At 33.5% G+C, this 14,200-nt stretch overlaps 1 protein-coding gene across 6 annotated transcripts in view; it reads right to left on the bottom strand.

Annotated features, from left to right (window-relative positions):
- Positions 1-14,200, bottom strand: part of SGO2 (shugoshin 2) — a 68,258-nt gene that overhangs the window by 10,516 nt on the left and 43,542 nt on the right. For all 6 annotated transcript variants that reach the window (XM_042995022.1, XM_042995025.1, XM_042995024.1 and 3 more), the window contains 2 exons: positions 4,417-4,547; positions 69-3,263 (listed from right to left, as the gene is read on the bottom strand). In XM_042995022.1, the coding sequence (XP_042850956.1) occupies positions 69-3,263; positions 4,417-4,547 (3,326 nt within the window). The remainder of the gene's footprint in view (positions 1-68; positions 3,264-4,416; positions 4,548-14,200) is intronic.

Below are 14,200 nucleotides of genomic sequence, written 5' to 3'. Positions count from 1 at the left end.
TACTTTACTGATTAAATGCAAAAAGAAAATACACTTTTAAAACTTGATCACTTCAGCTTTTGACCTACCTATTTCTGATTTTTGTGTTCTCTGGTTGACTTTGAATTTCATGCCTTTCATCTTCTCATGTACATCATCAGTTACTTGAAAGATTGGTGAGCTCTCCAGGGCAAAACTTTCTTTTATTATCAGATTTTTACTAGAAGAAATACTTAGAGGTACTGAATCCCCAGGAACACTGTTAAAGGAAGAATCTTGTATGTTAGGTGAATATACCTGAGACAAAGATTCAAATGCCTTTGTGTAAAAGTCTGGCTTCATTTTGATAACTTTCTCATTTTCCAAAATTTTTTCCTCATTAGCCTGTTCAGATTCAACTGATATTCCCTGATCAGTGTCAGATATTACCTGCATTACTTCATGGTTATCTGAAGAAGGATAGATGAAGATCTTCCTTTTCTTTGATTTAGATGCCATTTTGTTAACTTTTCTAACCTGGCACTCTCCTTCTTTTATCACTTCCACAAAGGGAATGTTTTTCTTTTTTTCATTCAGAGTTGTAGTTCTTTCCTTTGGATTCTGCTGCTTACCAGGATCAGAATCTGCTTCATTAGTAATAGATTTTAAACCTGATTCTGAGACAGATGTCTGTAAAGAATCTGCTAACTGCAAAATAGATTTTTTACCTTTGGCCAAAATCGTGGTCTTTCCTGATGATTCTTTCCCATGCTTTTTAACTAGTTTGTAAAGATTTGAAATTTGATCACAGTTTTCCTTTTCATGGCTATCAATTTCCATAGCACACCCACTGATAATACCTTGGCATTCAAGTATTTGTTTAGATTTATTTACTTGAAAATCCAGACCATTTATATAGCTTTCTTGATCATGCACATCTTTATCATTATCCCCATATATGGGGCACCTTTCAGAAATTATTTCTGTCTTCTGATTTACTTTCTGCCTAAGTTTCTTATTTATTTTTGATTCATTCTGTTGAGCAGGTCGCATATCAGTGACATGCTTTTTCAAATCCAACACATTCTGTGTCTCATAATCATACAAATTTCCATTATTTTGTGTGGAAAGATAAGCTGTTTGTAATTCACTTGTGACTTCTAGGTTTTCATAAATAGTTTCTTTATCTGTTTGGGATAGGGAAAAGAAGTTACCTTCTTCTGGGTCATGCAAGCCTTTTTTTTTTAACTCATTTACTCGGTTCATTTCTAAAATTATTTCTGTCTTCCGATTTACTTTCTGTTTGAGCCTCTTATTTATTTTTGATTCATTTTGCTTTGCAAGTGGCATATCGGTAACATGTTTTTTCACCCCCAAAATGTTTTGAGTCTCATGACATAGGTTCCTATTACCTTCAGTGGAAGGATCAGCTATCTGAAATTCATTTAAGCCTTCTGGGTTTTCAGGGATGGTTTCTTTTTCCTTTTGGGTTAGAGAAAGTAAGTTATCTTTTTCTGGGTCATGTATGTCTTTGTCATTATTCTCATATACTTGGTTGATTTCAGAAATTATTTCTGTCTTCCGACACACCTTTTGCCTAAGCTTCTTATCTATTTTTGATTCATTTTGACAAGTAGGTTGCATATCATGGATATGCTTTTTCACTCCTAGAACATTTTGAGTCTCATAATCGTATAGTTTTCTACTATCTTTGGTAGAAAGGGCAGGTGTTTGGAACTCACTTGGGTCTTTTAGATTTTCAGGGATGATTTCTTTATCTTTCTGGGTTAGGAAGAAAGAATTACCCTTTTCTGGGCAATACACATTTTTGCCATTATCTAAATGATTCATTTCAGAAATTATTTCTGTCTTCCGATTTACTTTCTGCCTGAGATTCTTATTAACTTTTGATTCATTTTGCTGAACAGGGTACACATTAGTGATCTGCTTTTGCATATCCAACACATTTTGGATCTCACAATCATACAGGTTTCCATTACCAATGGTGGAAACAGCAGGTTTTTGAAACTCATCTGAAACTTCTAGGTTTCCAGAGATGGGTTCTTTATCCTCTTGGGTTTGGAAGGAAAAGTTACCTTTTTCTGGGCCATACACATCTTTACCACTATCCCCATATACTTGGTTTGATTCAGAAATTATTTCTGTCCTCCGATTTACTTTCTGCTTAAGCTTCTCATTTATTTTTGATTGATGTTGCTGAGTAGGTTGCTTATCAGTGACATGCTTTTTCAAATACGACATATTCTGGGTCTTATAATCACATAAACTTCCATTATCTTTGGTGGAAAGATCGGCTGTTTGAAATTCACTTGTGACTTCTAGGTTTTCAGAAGTGGTTTCATTATTTTTTTGGTTTGGGAATAAGTTACCTTTTTCTAACTTATGAATCACAAATGTCTGTCTAGAAGCTTTACTTTTATGATAAGCTACAGAACTCTGACCCATATCAAATTTACTCTCCTGCTGGAATTTATCTGAACTTTGGGAGAAAGAGTTGGTTTCCTCTTGTTCATTTGTTACATGTATTCTGTTCTTTTTTTTATTATGCTGTATACTTTCTCTGTCATCTTGATCAAAGCCATTATGAAGGGTTACTTCCTTCAGTATGTTCAACTGAGTCAGCTGCTCAGCACTGAAAATAAAATTTGGATCTTCTGAATTCCCTTTGCCATCCACAACAACTGATTTTTTTGCTGGTCCATTTTCAATCTTTTCCTCAATATCAATATCTGAACTATTTTTAAATTGTCTCTTAGATCTTTCTCTCTTTTTTTCAGAACTTGAATCTTTCACTTTTCTGAAAGTTTTTATTTCACAATCATTTGATTTTTTATCACTTCTATTTTTAGCACCTGTTGAAACTGTAACAATTTTGCTTACTTCACCAGCAGTTAAATCCATGTCAGCATCATATACAGTTTTCTGCAATTGATAGTCATCACTACCCTGAAATGGATTCATGTACTCTGCAGCTGGTTCACTTGTAGACTCAGATGAGTCAGGAAGGCACTGTATGTTTCTCTGCATTTTGATATTTGTTTCATTAGTACAATCATTTATCTCATGCCAATTAAATTCTCGACTTGAAATCTGTTGTTGATCTAAATCCATCACATGAAGACTGTCAGTAGAAGGATTATTTGATTCCCAAGATGATACACGTTTTTTCCTTTCAGTTATATTACTAGGAGATGATTTCTCCTTTCTGTGGCTGATTGACTGGGCATTTCTAATCTCACTCATTAGAGAATTCTTGGAACTTTGGTCTGAGTGGAAATGATTTTCTATAAAATAAGAGGAAAGAAAATTCAGAAATAAGTAATGGCAAGGAATTTGTTATTTTAAACAAATTAACTGTTTAAATCAAACTGTTTCACAGAGAGGATTTCTAACAATATGTTCTGTTCAGATACTATAAAGAATCTACACTAATGAAAATAAAGTAGAAATGATCAGAGTATTCATAAGTCATTACATTTGTATCTATGGAAAATATATACTTAGAATTCACTCTAGCTTGGCCCCAACAGTACTGGGGAATATAGCTGATAACAGAGCCATTAACATATATTTCTAAAATGGGAGGAGGCCAGCAAATGAACCCAAATAAAAGTGATAACTCTGATAAGGATTACTATCAAAAGGCTATAAGCAGGCAGCTAATATTTATATAAATATTTATGTGAAAATTTATGTGTGTGTATATATATATATATATACACACACACACACACACACACACACACACACACATCAATTTTTATAAAGGAAAAACAATTCTAAGTTCTAAATGAAATATACCTATGGTTCTATAATCCAATCTGTAAATCTATGACAAATACATAAGCCAGACTCCACTGAAGGATTATTATTTTAGAAATAACCACATAAATAAAACATAAGTGTCATCATTTTCTCTGGCTCAACCATTTTCCAGGCTCAAGTTTTTGTTTTGACTATGATCTTGAAAAAGTCACTAAATCTATCTAGACCTCCAGTTTTATTGTCTATGAAAAGGAGAGATGAAACTAAATAAATATATGGTATCTTTCAATTCATAAGCTAATAAGATACCAAGAAAAGCTCTTCAGGATTATTCATTTCTAAATATTGCTTGCAGAATAACAGTGTTAGGCCACTGTGGTTCTGACATTTGTCAGCATGTTTCCTTAAAAATTAAATTTTTCACCAGCAGTTTTAAATGGTAGAAGTTAGCATATCTATAACATAAGAGGGTCCAACTTATTAACTGCATATACACCTTGGGCCTCAAGAAAAAAAATCCGATGAATGTAACTTTTTAATACTGATATTCAAAATTAATACTGATATTCATCTTTGGGAAGCATAGCAATAGAAGAAATATGTCTGAATCATCTAAACCACACATATGATGATTATTTTCTTTAAGAAATAACAATTCCAAATTATACTGACTTGATAAAGATTGTCTCGTTGATACTGAAAAGGGAATATCAGGTGATGTCTTTGCTATAATATTGTCATCATATTGTATTTTCTCTTTATCATCATCATCATCATCATCATCATTTGAAGTTAATGGAACCCTAAAGGCAAGTGGAAATGAATGAAGAATTTTGTATTTTATAAACATTATTTAGAAAATTACATGGATAGTTCTTTTTATATTCTATTTATTTAAGATCCAACCATAAACCCACTCTGGTATCTCTCTGTGTTCAATGAAGACAACTATAGGCAGGAAAGAGATAGTTTCTAATAGTATAGAACAGGAATGCTTCTTACTCCCAGAGCCCCAGCGGCCTCAAAAAGAAATAATTGATATAATCACTGGTTGACCATTTAGGATAATACTAATGAAATGAATAAAGTTCAGACATACTTACAAATACTCACTCATATGTAATATTTATTGTTTTCTTACAATTAATTTTATGGAATACCCAAAACTCTTTCTCTAGTTTCAAAGAAGTACAATTATATGTAAAGTTATGTGTGAACGAAAGTTAGCTATGTTTCCAAAAGGCATCCATGTAAACTAGAGCCATATTCCTAGAGTAGTTAGTTAAATGTAGTTGGGGGTGGAGGGAAGACAGTAACCTACAGAAATAATTTGATAAACTGACCTTGAGTTCAAAGAATGAGGATTAATATCCTCCAACAATAAAGACTTTGCCTTGAATGCCAAATAAATCAGATATTTAAAAATTATTGACAATAATAAGAATAAATATTGACAAATATTTGTTAAAAATTTAAATGCAACAAATAGAATAGCCATTGGGAAGAAATTTCTATGCCACTTGAAAAAAACAAGTCAACAAAAATAAACAGAGGAGAGAGTTTCTGCTTCTGGTAATGGCTGAATAGCTATTTTTAAATCAACTCTATCAAACATAATGACTATAAATTCTGGATAAAATATTTTTAAAAAACGGGGTGCCTGGGTGACTCAGTCAGTTAAGTGTCTGACTCTTCATCTTGGCTCAGGTCATGATCTCACAGTTGGTGAGTTTAAGCCGTAATTTGGGCTTGTCAGCTCAGATCCTGCTTGGGATTCTCTGTCTTCCACTCTTTGCCCCTCCCTCTCTTTCTCTCTCTCAAAAATAAACATTTAAAAAATATGTACATTTTTAAAAACAACCTGAAGTAACTGGAAAGTAAACAAAAAGCACTTAAAAAAAGATGAGTTTACATCCTCAGCCAGTGCCACATTTTTAAAAAGTTAGAAGTCTACATTCTTATTGATTCAAGGTCAAAATTAGGGATAATTATGACAGCTGCAAAATGTGTGTGATGGGGGAAACAACAGATGAGATAGAGAGGGGAAGGCCAAATTTTGTGTGTAAACTGCCCCCCCCCCCCAATCTCTGGCTGACCCATAAATCACAAATATGTGAAGAAGATTCCAACCAACCCCGCTAAGGATAAATGAACTGAAATGAGATTTCATATGTTGCCCCTCACAGGGAAATAATAAATTTGAGTTCAGACAAGGTAACTGCCTAAAATAAAAACATCAAACTTGTTGGAGGAAAACACCTGAATCCAGACTTTCTACAACACAGGATTTACAATATCCAGGATACAATCCAATATTATTCAAAATATAAAGCAACAGGAAAAAGTATTCAAATTCAAGAGAAAAAGATAACCGACAGAATGATCCTAATATAAAATGATCATGAAATATGCTCATTATGCAAATATTCTCAGTATCATTAACCATCAGGGAAATCCAAATCAAAACCACAATGAAATACCACTTCATACCCACTACAATGGCTGTAGTCAAAAGGACTGGTAATAACAAGTGTTGGTGAGGATGTAAAGAAATTGGGTTCCTAATACTTTGCTGATAGAAACGTAAAACAATGCAGCAGCTTTGGCAAACAGTTTGGTGGTTCCTCCAAAAGTTAAACATACAGTTATTACAGGACTCAGCAATTCTACTTGTAGGCATAAGCTGAAAACTATGTCCACACAAAAACTTTTGTGTGAATAGTCATAGTACCATTGCTCATAATAGCCAAAAAGTAACAACAGCACAATTGTTCATTAACTGATGAATGGGGAAACAAAATATGGTAGATGCAAACAACTGAAAATTATTCTGTCATAAAAATGAATGAAGTACTAATACATGCTACAACATGGATGAAACTTGAAAATAGTATGCTAAGTGAAGGAGGCCAGACACAAAAGGCCACATATTGTGTGATTCCATTGATATGAAATGTCCAAAACAGGCAAATCCATAGAGACAGACAGAAAACAGATTAGCGGTTGCCAGGGGCTGGAGAAGAGCAGAATGGGAAGTGACTGTTGATGGATACAGGCTTTCTTTCTGATGTAATGAAAATATTCTGGAATTACACAGTGGTGAGGATTGTAAATTTTGTGAATATATTAAAATCTCCTGTGGGGCGCCTGGGGGCTCAGTTGGTTAAGCATCCAACTCTTGATTTTGGCTCAGGTTACGATCTCCCAGTCATGAGATCAAGCCCCACGTTAGGCTTTGTGAGGAGTGTGGAGCTTGCTTAAGATTCTGTCTCACCCCTGTGCTTGCTCTCTAAATCAATCAATCAATCAATCAATCAATCAAATCCACTGTACTATACACTTTAAAAGGGTGTATTTCCAGTTATGGAAAACTTTGTTATGTGAATTATATCTCAATTTTAAAAAATAAGTAGAAGAAAGGAAATAATAAAGAGCAGATACATGGGGCACCAGGGTGGCTCAGTCAGTTAAGCAGCCAACTTCAGCTCAGGTCGTGATCTTGTGGTCTGTGAGTTGGAGCCCTGCATTGGGGCTCTGTGCTGACAGCTCAGAGACTGGAGCCTGCTTTGGATTCTGTGTCTCCCTCTCTCTCTCTGCCCCTCCCCCACTCAGATTCTGTCTCTCCAAAAATAAATATACATTTAAATAAATAAATAAATAAATAAATAAATAAAGGGGCAGACACCAGTGAAGTATGAAATGGAAGAAAAACTAAAAAGAAATATTTAAAAAACCAGAAGCTGGGTCTTTAAGGGATCAATAAAACTGACAACACTATAGCTAGCTTGATAAATTTAAAAAAAAAAAAAAAAAAAAAGAGATACAAATTACCAATATCGGGGATGAGAGAAAGAACCTCACTACAGACGTCACAGACAATTAAAAGTTTAATAAGGGTGGGGCGCCTGGGTGGCTCAGTTGGTTAAGCACCTGACTTCGGCTCAGGTCTCGATGTCGTGGTTTGTGAATTCGAGCCCCGTGTCAGGCTCTGTGCTAACAGCTCAGAGCCTGGAGCCTGCTTCAGATTCTGTGTCTCCCTCTCTCTCTGCCCCTCCCCCGCTCACGCTCTGTCTCTCAAAATGAATAAACATTAAAAACATTTTAAAAAAAGTATAATAAGGGCATTTTATAAACAACTTTATAACAAAAAACTTGACTGCCTAGATAAAATGGATGATTTTCTGGAAAGACAAACATTTTCTAAATTGACTTAAAAAGAACTAGAAAATCTGAAAAGCTCCATATTTATTTAAGAAATCAAATTAATAAATTAAAAACTCACATCCAAATTACCTATCTTATTAATTCTTTCAAACACGTAATGGAGAGATACCAGTTTTACAAACTCAAAAAAATGAAGAGGGAATATTTCTTCATTTTACAAAGCCAGGACAACTCTTATCAAAACCCATCAAAATTACAGTAAGAAGTTTATAGACCAATATCCCTTATAAATACAGATAAAAAAATTAAAGAAAATGTTAGCAAATCATATCCATCAATATATAGGAAGAATAATACACCATGACCAAGTGGAATTTGTGACATAAAAATTTGGTTTAACGCAAATAAACTGAAGTCACCACATTAACAGAAAGGAAAAATATATCTCAATTTTTAAAAAGTAAAATAAAGGAAATAGTAAAGAGCAGACACCAATGAAATATGAAATGGAAGAAAAACTGAGAAAAAACATTGATGAAACCAGATATAAAGGAGAAAAGTCATGATTCTCTCCAGACAGAAAAAAAATTTTTTTGACAAAATACAAATTCATTATAAAAACAATGAGCAAACCAGAATAAAAAGGAATGTCTTTCCATCCAGACGGCTAACAGACACATGAAAAAATGCTTAACATCATTCATCATCAGGGAAATACAAATCAAAACCACAATGAGATACCATCTCATACCTGTCGGAATGGCTAAAATTAACAACTTGGGCAACAACACTGCTGGTGGGAATGCAAACTGGTGCAGCCACTCTGGAAAACAGCATGGAGCTTCCTCAAAAAATTAAAAATAGACCCTATGGCCCAGCAATTGCACTACTAGGTATTTATCCAAAGGATACAGGAGTGTTGATTTGGAGGGGCACATGCATCCCAATGTTTATAGCAGCACTATTGACAACAACCAAAGTATGGAAAGAGCCCAAATGTCCATTACTGATGAATGGATAAAGAAGATGTGATATTTATATACAATGGAATATTACTTGGGGTTCAAAAAATGAAATCTTGCCATTTGCAACAACATAGATGGAACTAGAATGTATTATGCTAAGCAAAATAAGCCAGTCAGAGAGAGACAAGTATCATATGATTTCACTTATATGTGGAATTTTAAATACAAAACAGATGAACATAAGGGAAGGGAAGAAAAATAGTATAAAAAGAGAGGGAGACAAACCATAAGAGACTCTTAAATACAGAGAACAAACTGAGGGTTACTGGAGGGTGTTGGGTTAGGGGACGAGCTAAATGGGTGAGGGGCTTTAAGGAAGACACTTGTTGGGATGAGCAGTGGGTGTTATATGTAAGTGATGAATCACTAAATTCTATTTCTGAAATCATTATTACACTATATATTAACCAACTTGGATTTAAATTAAAAATAAATTTAAAAAATAGCCCTGTTAATTCAGAAAGAAAAAAAAAGGAATGTCTTTCTTCAACTTGCAAAAAAGGTGCTACCTTTTCAAAAGAAAAGCCAGAAGCCACAGACAATAAAATAACATCTTTAAATCACTAAAAATGATTCCCAACCTAATATTTTTAAATTGCAAACATACTCTTCAAAAATGAAGATGAAATAAAAAGTTTCCAGAAAAACAAAAGCAGAATGAATGCACTGCCAGGAACTGCATTAAAAGAAAGAATAAAGAATTTCTTTCAGCAGAAGGAATATTATCTTAAAAGGAAATATCAAAATGAAAGAAGCTTATTTGTAAATTTTATCTCAGTAAAGCTGGAGGAAAAAGTTGTGAGTGGGCAATTAAAAAAATGCAGGAAGCAATATGAAAAAATTGAACAGTTAAATATGTAGATCATTTAAATGAATCTTAACTACACAAAAAAATGAAAGTAGCAATTTGTGGGATTAAAATATATAGAAAATGAAAATACATAAGATTTACATAAAGGTAGGACACAGAAATGTGGAGCTTAAGCATTCTAACGTGCTAACATTATTGAGAAAGTGGTAAAGTAATAATTTGTATTAGAGAGTTAAAACAATCTAAGGATGAATGCTGCTATCACTAGAGTAATCATAAAGGAAGAGTAGATGATAACAAATTAATAGTTAACAAATGTAAATAAGAAAAAATATTTTATTTCAAAAGAAATCAAGAAAGGAGAGAAAAGGGAACATAAAACAGGTTGCTCAAGTAGAAAATAACTAGGGCTGCCTGGGTGGCTCAGTGGGTTAAGTGTCCAACTCTTGATTTTAGCTCAGATCGTAATCTCACGGTTTGTGGGATCCAGCCCCACGTCTGGCTTTGCACTGACAGCACAGAGCCTGCTTGGGATTCTCTCTCTGCTCCTGCCCCACTCACACTCTCTTGGTCTCTCTCAAAAGAAATAAACAAACTTAAAAAAAATAAAATAGGGGTGCCTGGGTGGCTCAGTCGGTTAAGCATCTGACTTCGGCTCAGGTCATGATCTCACTACTCGTGAGTTCAAGCCCCACATTGGGCTCTGTGCTGACAGCTCAGAGACTGGAGCCTGCTTCAGGTACTGTGTCTCCCCCTCGCTCTGCTCCTCCCATGCTCATTCTCTGTCTCTCAAAAATAAATGTTTAAAAAATTAAAAAATAAAATAACTAGACAGATATAAATCCAATTATATCAGCAATTATATTAAATGTAAACATATTAAACATTCTAATTAAAAGAGATGTTAAACTGAATTCATTTTTTAAAAAAATGAAATTATATGTATTTTTTTTTTTAAGTTTATTCATTTTTGAGAGAGAGAGACAGAGTATGAGCAGGGGAGGGGTAGAGAGGGAGACACAGAATCCGAAGTAGGCTCCAGGCTCTGAGCTGTCAACACAGAGCCTGATGCAGGGCTCAAACTCACAAACTGTGAGATCATGACCTGAGCTGAAGTCGGACGCTCAACCGACTGTGCCACCCAGGCGCCCTGTAATTATATGCATTTTAAATATAACAGAATTTGAAAGTAAAGTTATAGAAAAAGATATACAGTAAAACTTTGGTTTGAGAGCATAATCTGTTCCAGAAACATGCTTGTATAATCCAAAGCACTTGAATATCAAAGCAAATTTCAAGAGCCATTGGTTCAGTTGTGATTATGTGACATTTGGTGTCACATACTACTCATATTGCAAGACATCACTTATTTATAAGTTAAAATTTATTGGAAATGTTTGTTCATCTTGAGGAACACTCACAGAACAAGTTACTTGCAATCCAAAGTTCTACTGTACAGAGAAATGTTCTATCGGCTAAGTACACTTAAAAAAAAAAATGTTTATTTATTTTTGAGTGAGAGAGAGAGACAGAGTGTGAGTGGAGAAGGGGCAGAAAGAGAGGAAGAATCTGAATCAGGCTCCAGACTCTGAGCTGTCAGCACAGAGCCCAATGTGGGGCTTAAACCCTTGAACCAAGAGATCATGACCTGAGCCGAAGTTGGATGCTTAACCAAGTCACCCAGGTGTCTCTGAGACAAGTAGATTTTAAAGCAAGAGTCATTTCTGGAAATAATTCATATTGACAAAACAAGTCATCAGGAAAACAAATCAATTCTAAACTTACATGCATCTACTAACAGCTTTAAAGTACATAAAGCAAAAACTGACTAAGCTAAAAGGAGAAACAGATGAATTCATAATCATAGATGTAGACTTTAATGCACTTCTCTCAGTAGCTGATAGAATAGGTAACAGAAGCAAGAAAGACATGGAATTTCTGAACAATATAATCAGTAAACTTGATAAAACTGACATATATAAAATACTGCATCCAACAACCACAAAATACATTCTTTTTATGTGCACCCAAAATATTTACCAAATTAGACCAAGTTGTGTCTTAATGCAAGTCTTAATAAATTTCAAAAGACTAAAATCATTTATCTATGTTCTGTAACTACAATGGAAACTGGCTAGAAATCAACAATAAAAAGTAATTTGAAAAAACATCCAGCTGATTGGAAATTTGGTATGCTTGTTAATGACCCATGGATAAAAGTATATATCAGAACAGAAAAAAAAAATATTGTGAATTGAGTGATAATAAGGATATGGCATATCAAAAACTGTGCAGTGCAACTAAAGCTATACTTACAGAAAAACAACCTTAAATGCATATTTTTTAAAAGAAAGTCTGAAAATTAATAATGTAAACTAGCTCAAGAAATAACTAAGAATAGTAATAATCACAGTTTTAATTTGAAAAGAAGCAAAACAGAAAGGCAAGACATGATAAGGAGCAGACTAAATTCAACAGGAAACAAATATACTAAAAAGAAACATCAACATAGCCCAAAAGACAATTCATTTTGTAAAGATGAATAAAACTGATAAATCCCTAAAGCAAAACAAATCAAGAAAAAAATTGAGAAAAGTCAATATTAAAGAAAAGGAGAACATCAGTACATATCCTACAATCATTAAACATGTAACTAGAGCTGTTATCAACAACTATACACCAATAATTTGATATTTTAGATTAAAGGGACAAACTTTGGAAAACACAAACCCGACACAAGAAAAAATAGAAAACCTGAATATTCCTTTATCTATGAAAGGCCCAGATAACTTCTCATAAACATTTAAAGAAAAAAAATTTACACAAATACTTTTAGAAAATAAAAAATAAATGTACTTATCAGCTCATTTACTGTGACCAGCATAGTATGAATACTAGGACCTCAAGTTATTACAATAAAGAAATATTATAAATTATCTTTATTATTAACGTATGAGGAAAAATCCTTTAAAAAGTTACCAAGTAAAATTTACTGACATATCAAAAGGATGTATCATCAGGAGCAGTTCATTCCACAATTGTAATCATGATTTAACATTCAAATATCAATGCTTAAAATTCATTACATTAATAGAAAAAATATTAAAAATCATTACATTAATAGAAAAAAAAGAAAAAAATAACATATTCTTGATAGTGACATAAAAAGCATTTGATAAAATTAAAAAGCCATTCATGAAAACCAGGAGCACAAAGGAACTATTTATTCTGTTAAGGAGAACCTACAAAAACCCAAAAGCAAACATATTAAATAATGGGAACACAGTAAGAATCTCCATTATTATTACTTTTATTCATTAATGAACAAAAAGTAGTCACTACGATAAGATAAGAAAAAAATTAAAGGTGTACAAACTAAAGCAGAGAAGGGGAAACTGTCCCTATTACAATATATATAATATATAATAAAGTTATATTCATAGAAAATGGAAAAAAAAACCTACAGATAAACTATTAAAATTAATAGCAAGGTCACTGGAAACAAGGTTGATATTCAAAAATTAATTGTACTTCTATATACTAGCATCAAGAAGAATATTAAAGTTAAAAACAAGAACATTCAGGGGTGCCTGGGTGGCTCAGTTGGTTGACCGCCCAACTTTGGTTCAGATCATGATCTCACAGTTTGTGAGTGTGAGCCCTGCATCAGGCTCACTGCTATCAGGGTAGAGCCCACTTCGGATCCTCTGTCCCCCCTACCTCTGCCCTTCCCCTGTTCACACTCTCTTTCCCAAAAACAAATAAACATTTATAAATAAATAAATAAAACCAATAACATTCAGAATAGCACTAAAGATCAGATAAGTAGGAAAAAATCTAAGACATGCAATAACTACTCAAAAAAGTATAAAACTATGAGAGAATATACATAATATCTAAATAAACAATGATATACCATGTTCATTGACGGAACATTCAATTTTATAAAATGTCAATTTTCCCCAAACTGAACTATATTCTATATAATCCCAATCAAAATTCCAAAACTGAAAGAGAGAGCGTGTGTGTGTATAAACTGATAAGCTGATTCTAAAATTCACTTGGAAATGCAAAGGGGTCAAAAGAGCTAAGATAATGTTCAAGAACAAAAACCTAAATAAAGAAAATGGATACTGACACTATCAAACATCAAGACTTATTACAAAGCTAGTAATTAAGATGATGTGATATTGACAAAACTCATATAATAGAATATTGAGTTCAGAAACAGGCCCATACACATCCAGTCATCTGACTTATGATACAGATAATACTGCAGTGAAGTGGGGAAAGGGTGGTCTTTTCATTAAATGATACAAGGTCAACAGGATTTACACATGAAAAAAATGACCCTTCCCTCACATCATACCCAAAATTCTAAGTAGACTGAAGATCTAAACATGAAAGGAAGGGCGCCTGGGTGGCTCAGTTGGTTAAGCATCTAACTTCATTAAGC

The sequence above is a fragment of the Panthera tigris genome, chromosome C1, assembly GCF_018350195.1.
Source record: "Panthera tigris isolate Pti1 chromosome C1, P.tigris_Pti1_mat1.1, whole genome shotgun sequence".
NCBI classification, from domain to species: Eukaryota; Metazoa; Chordata; class Mammalia; order Carnivora; family Felidae; genus Panthera; species Panthera tigris.
This window is presented reverse-complemented; position numbering and strand designations above follow the sequence as displayed.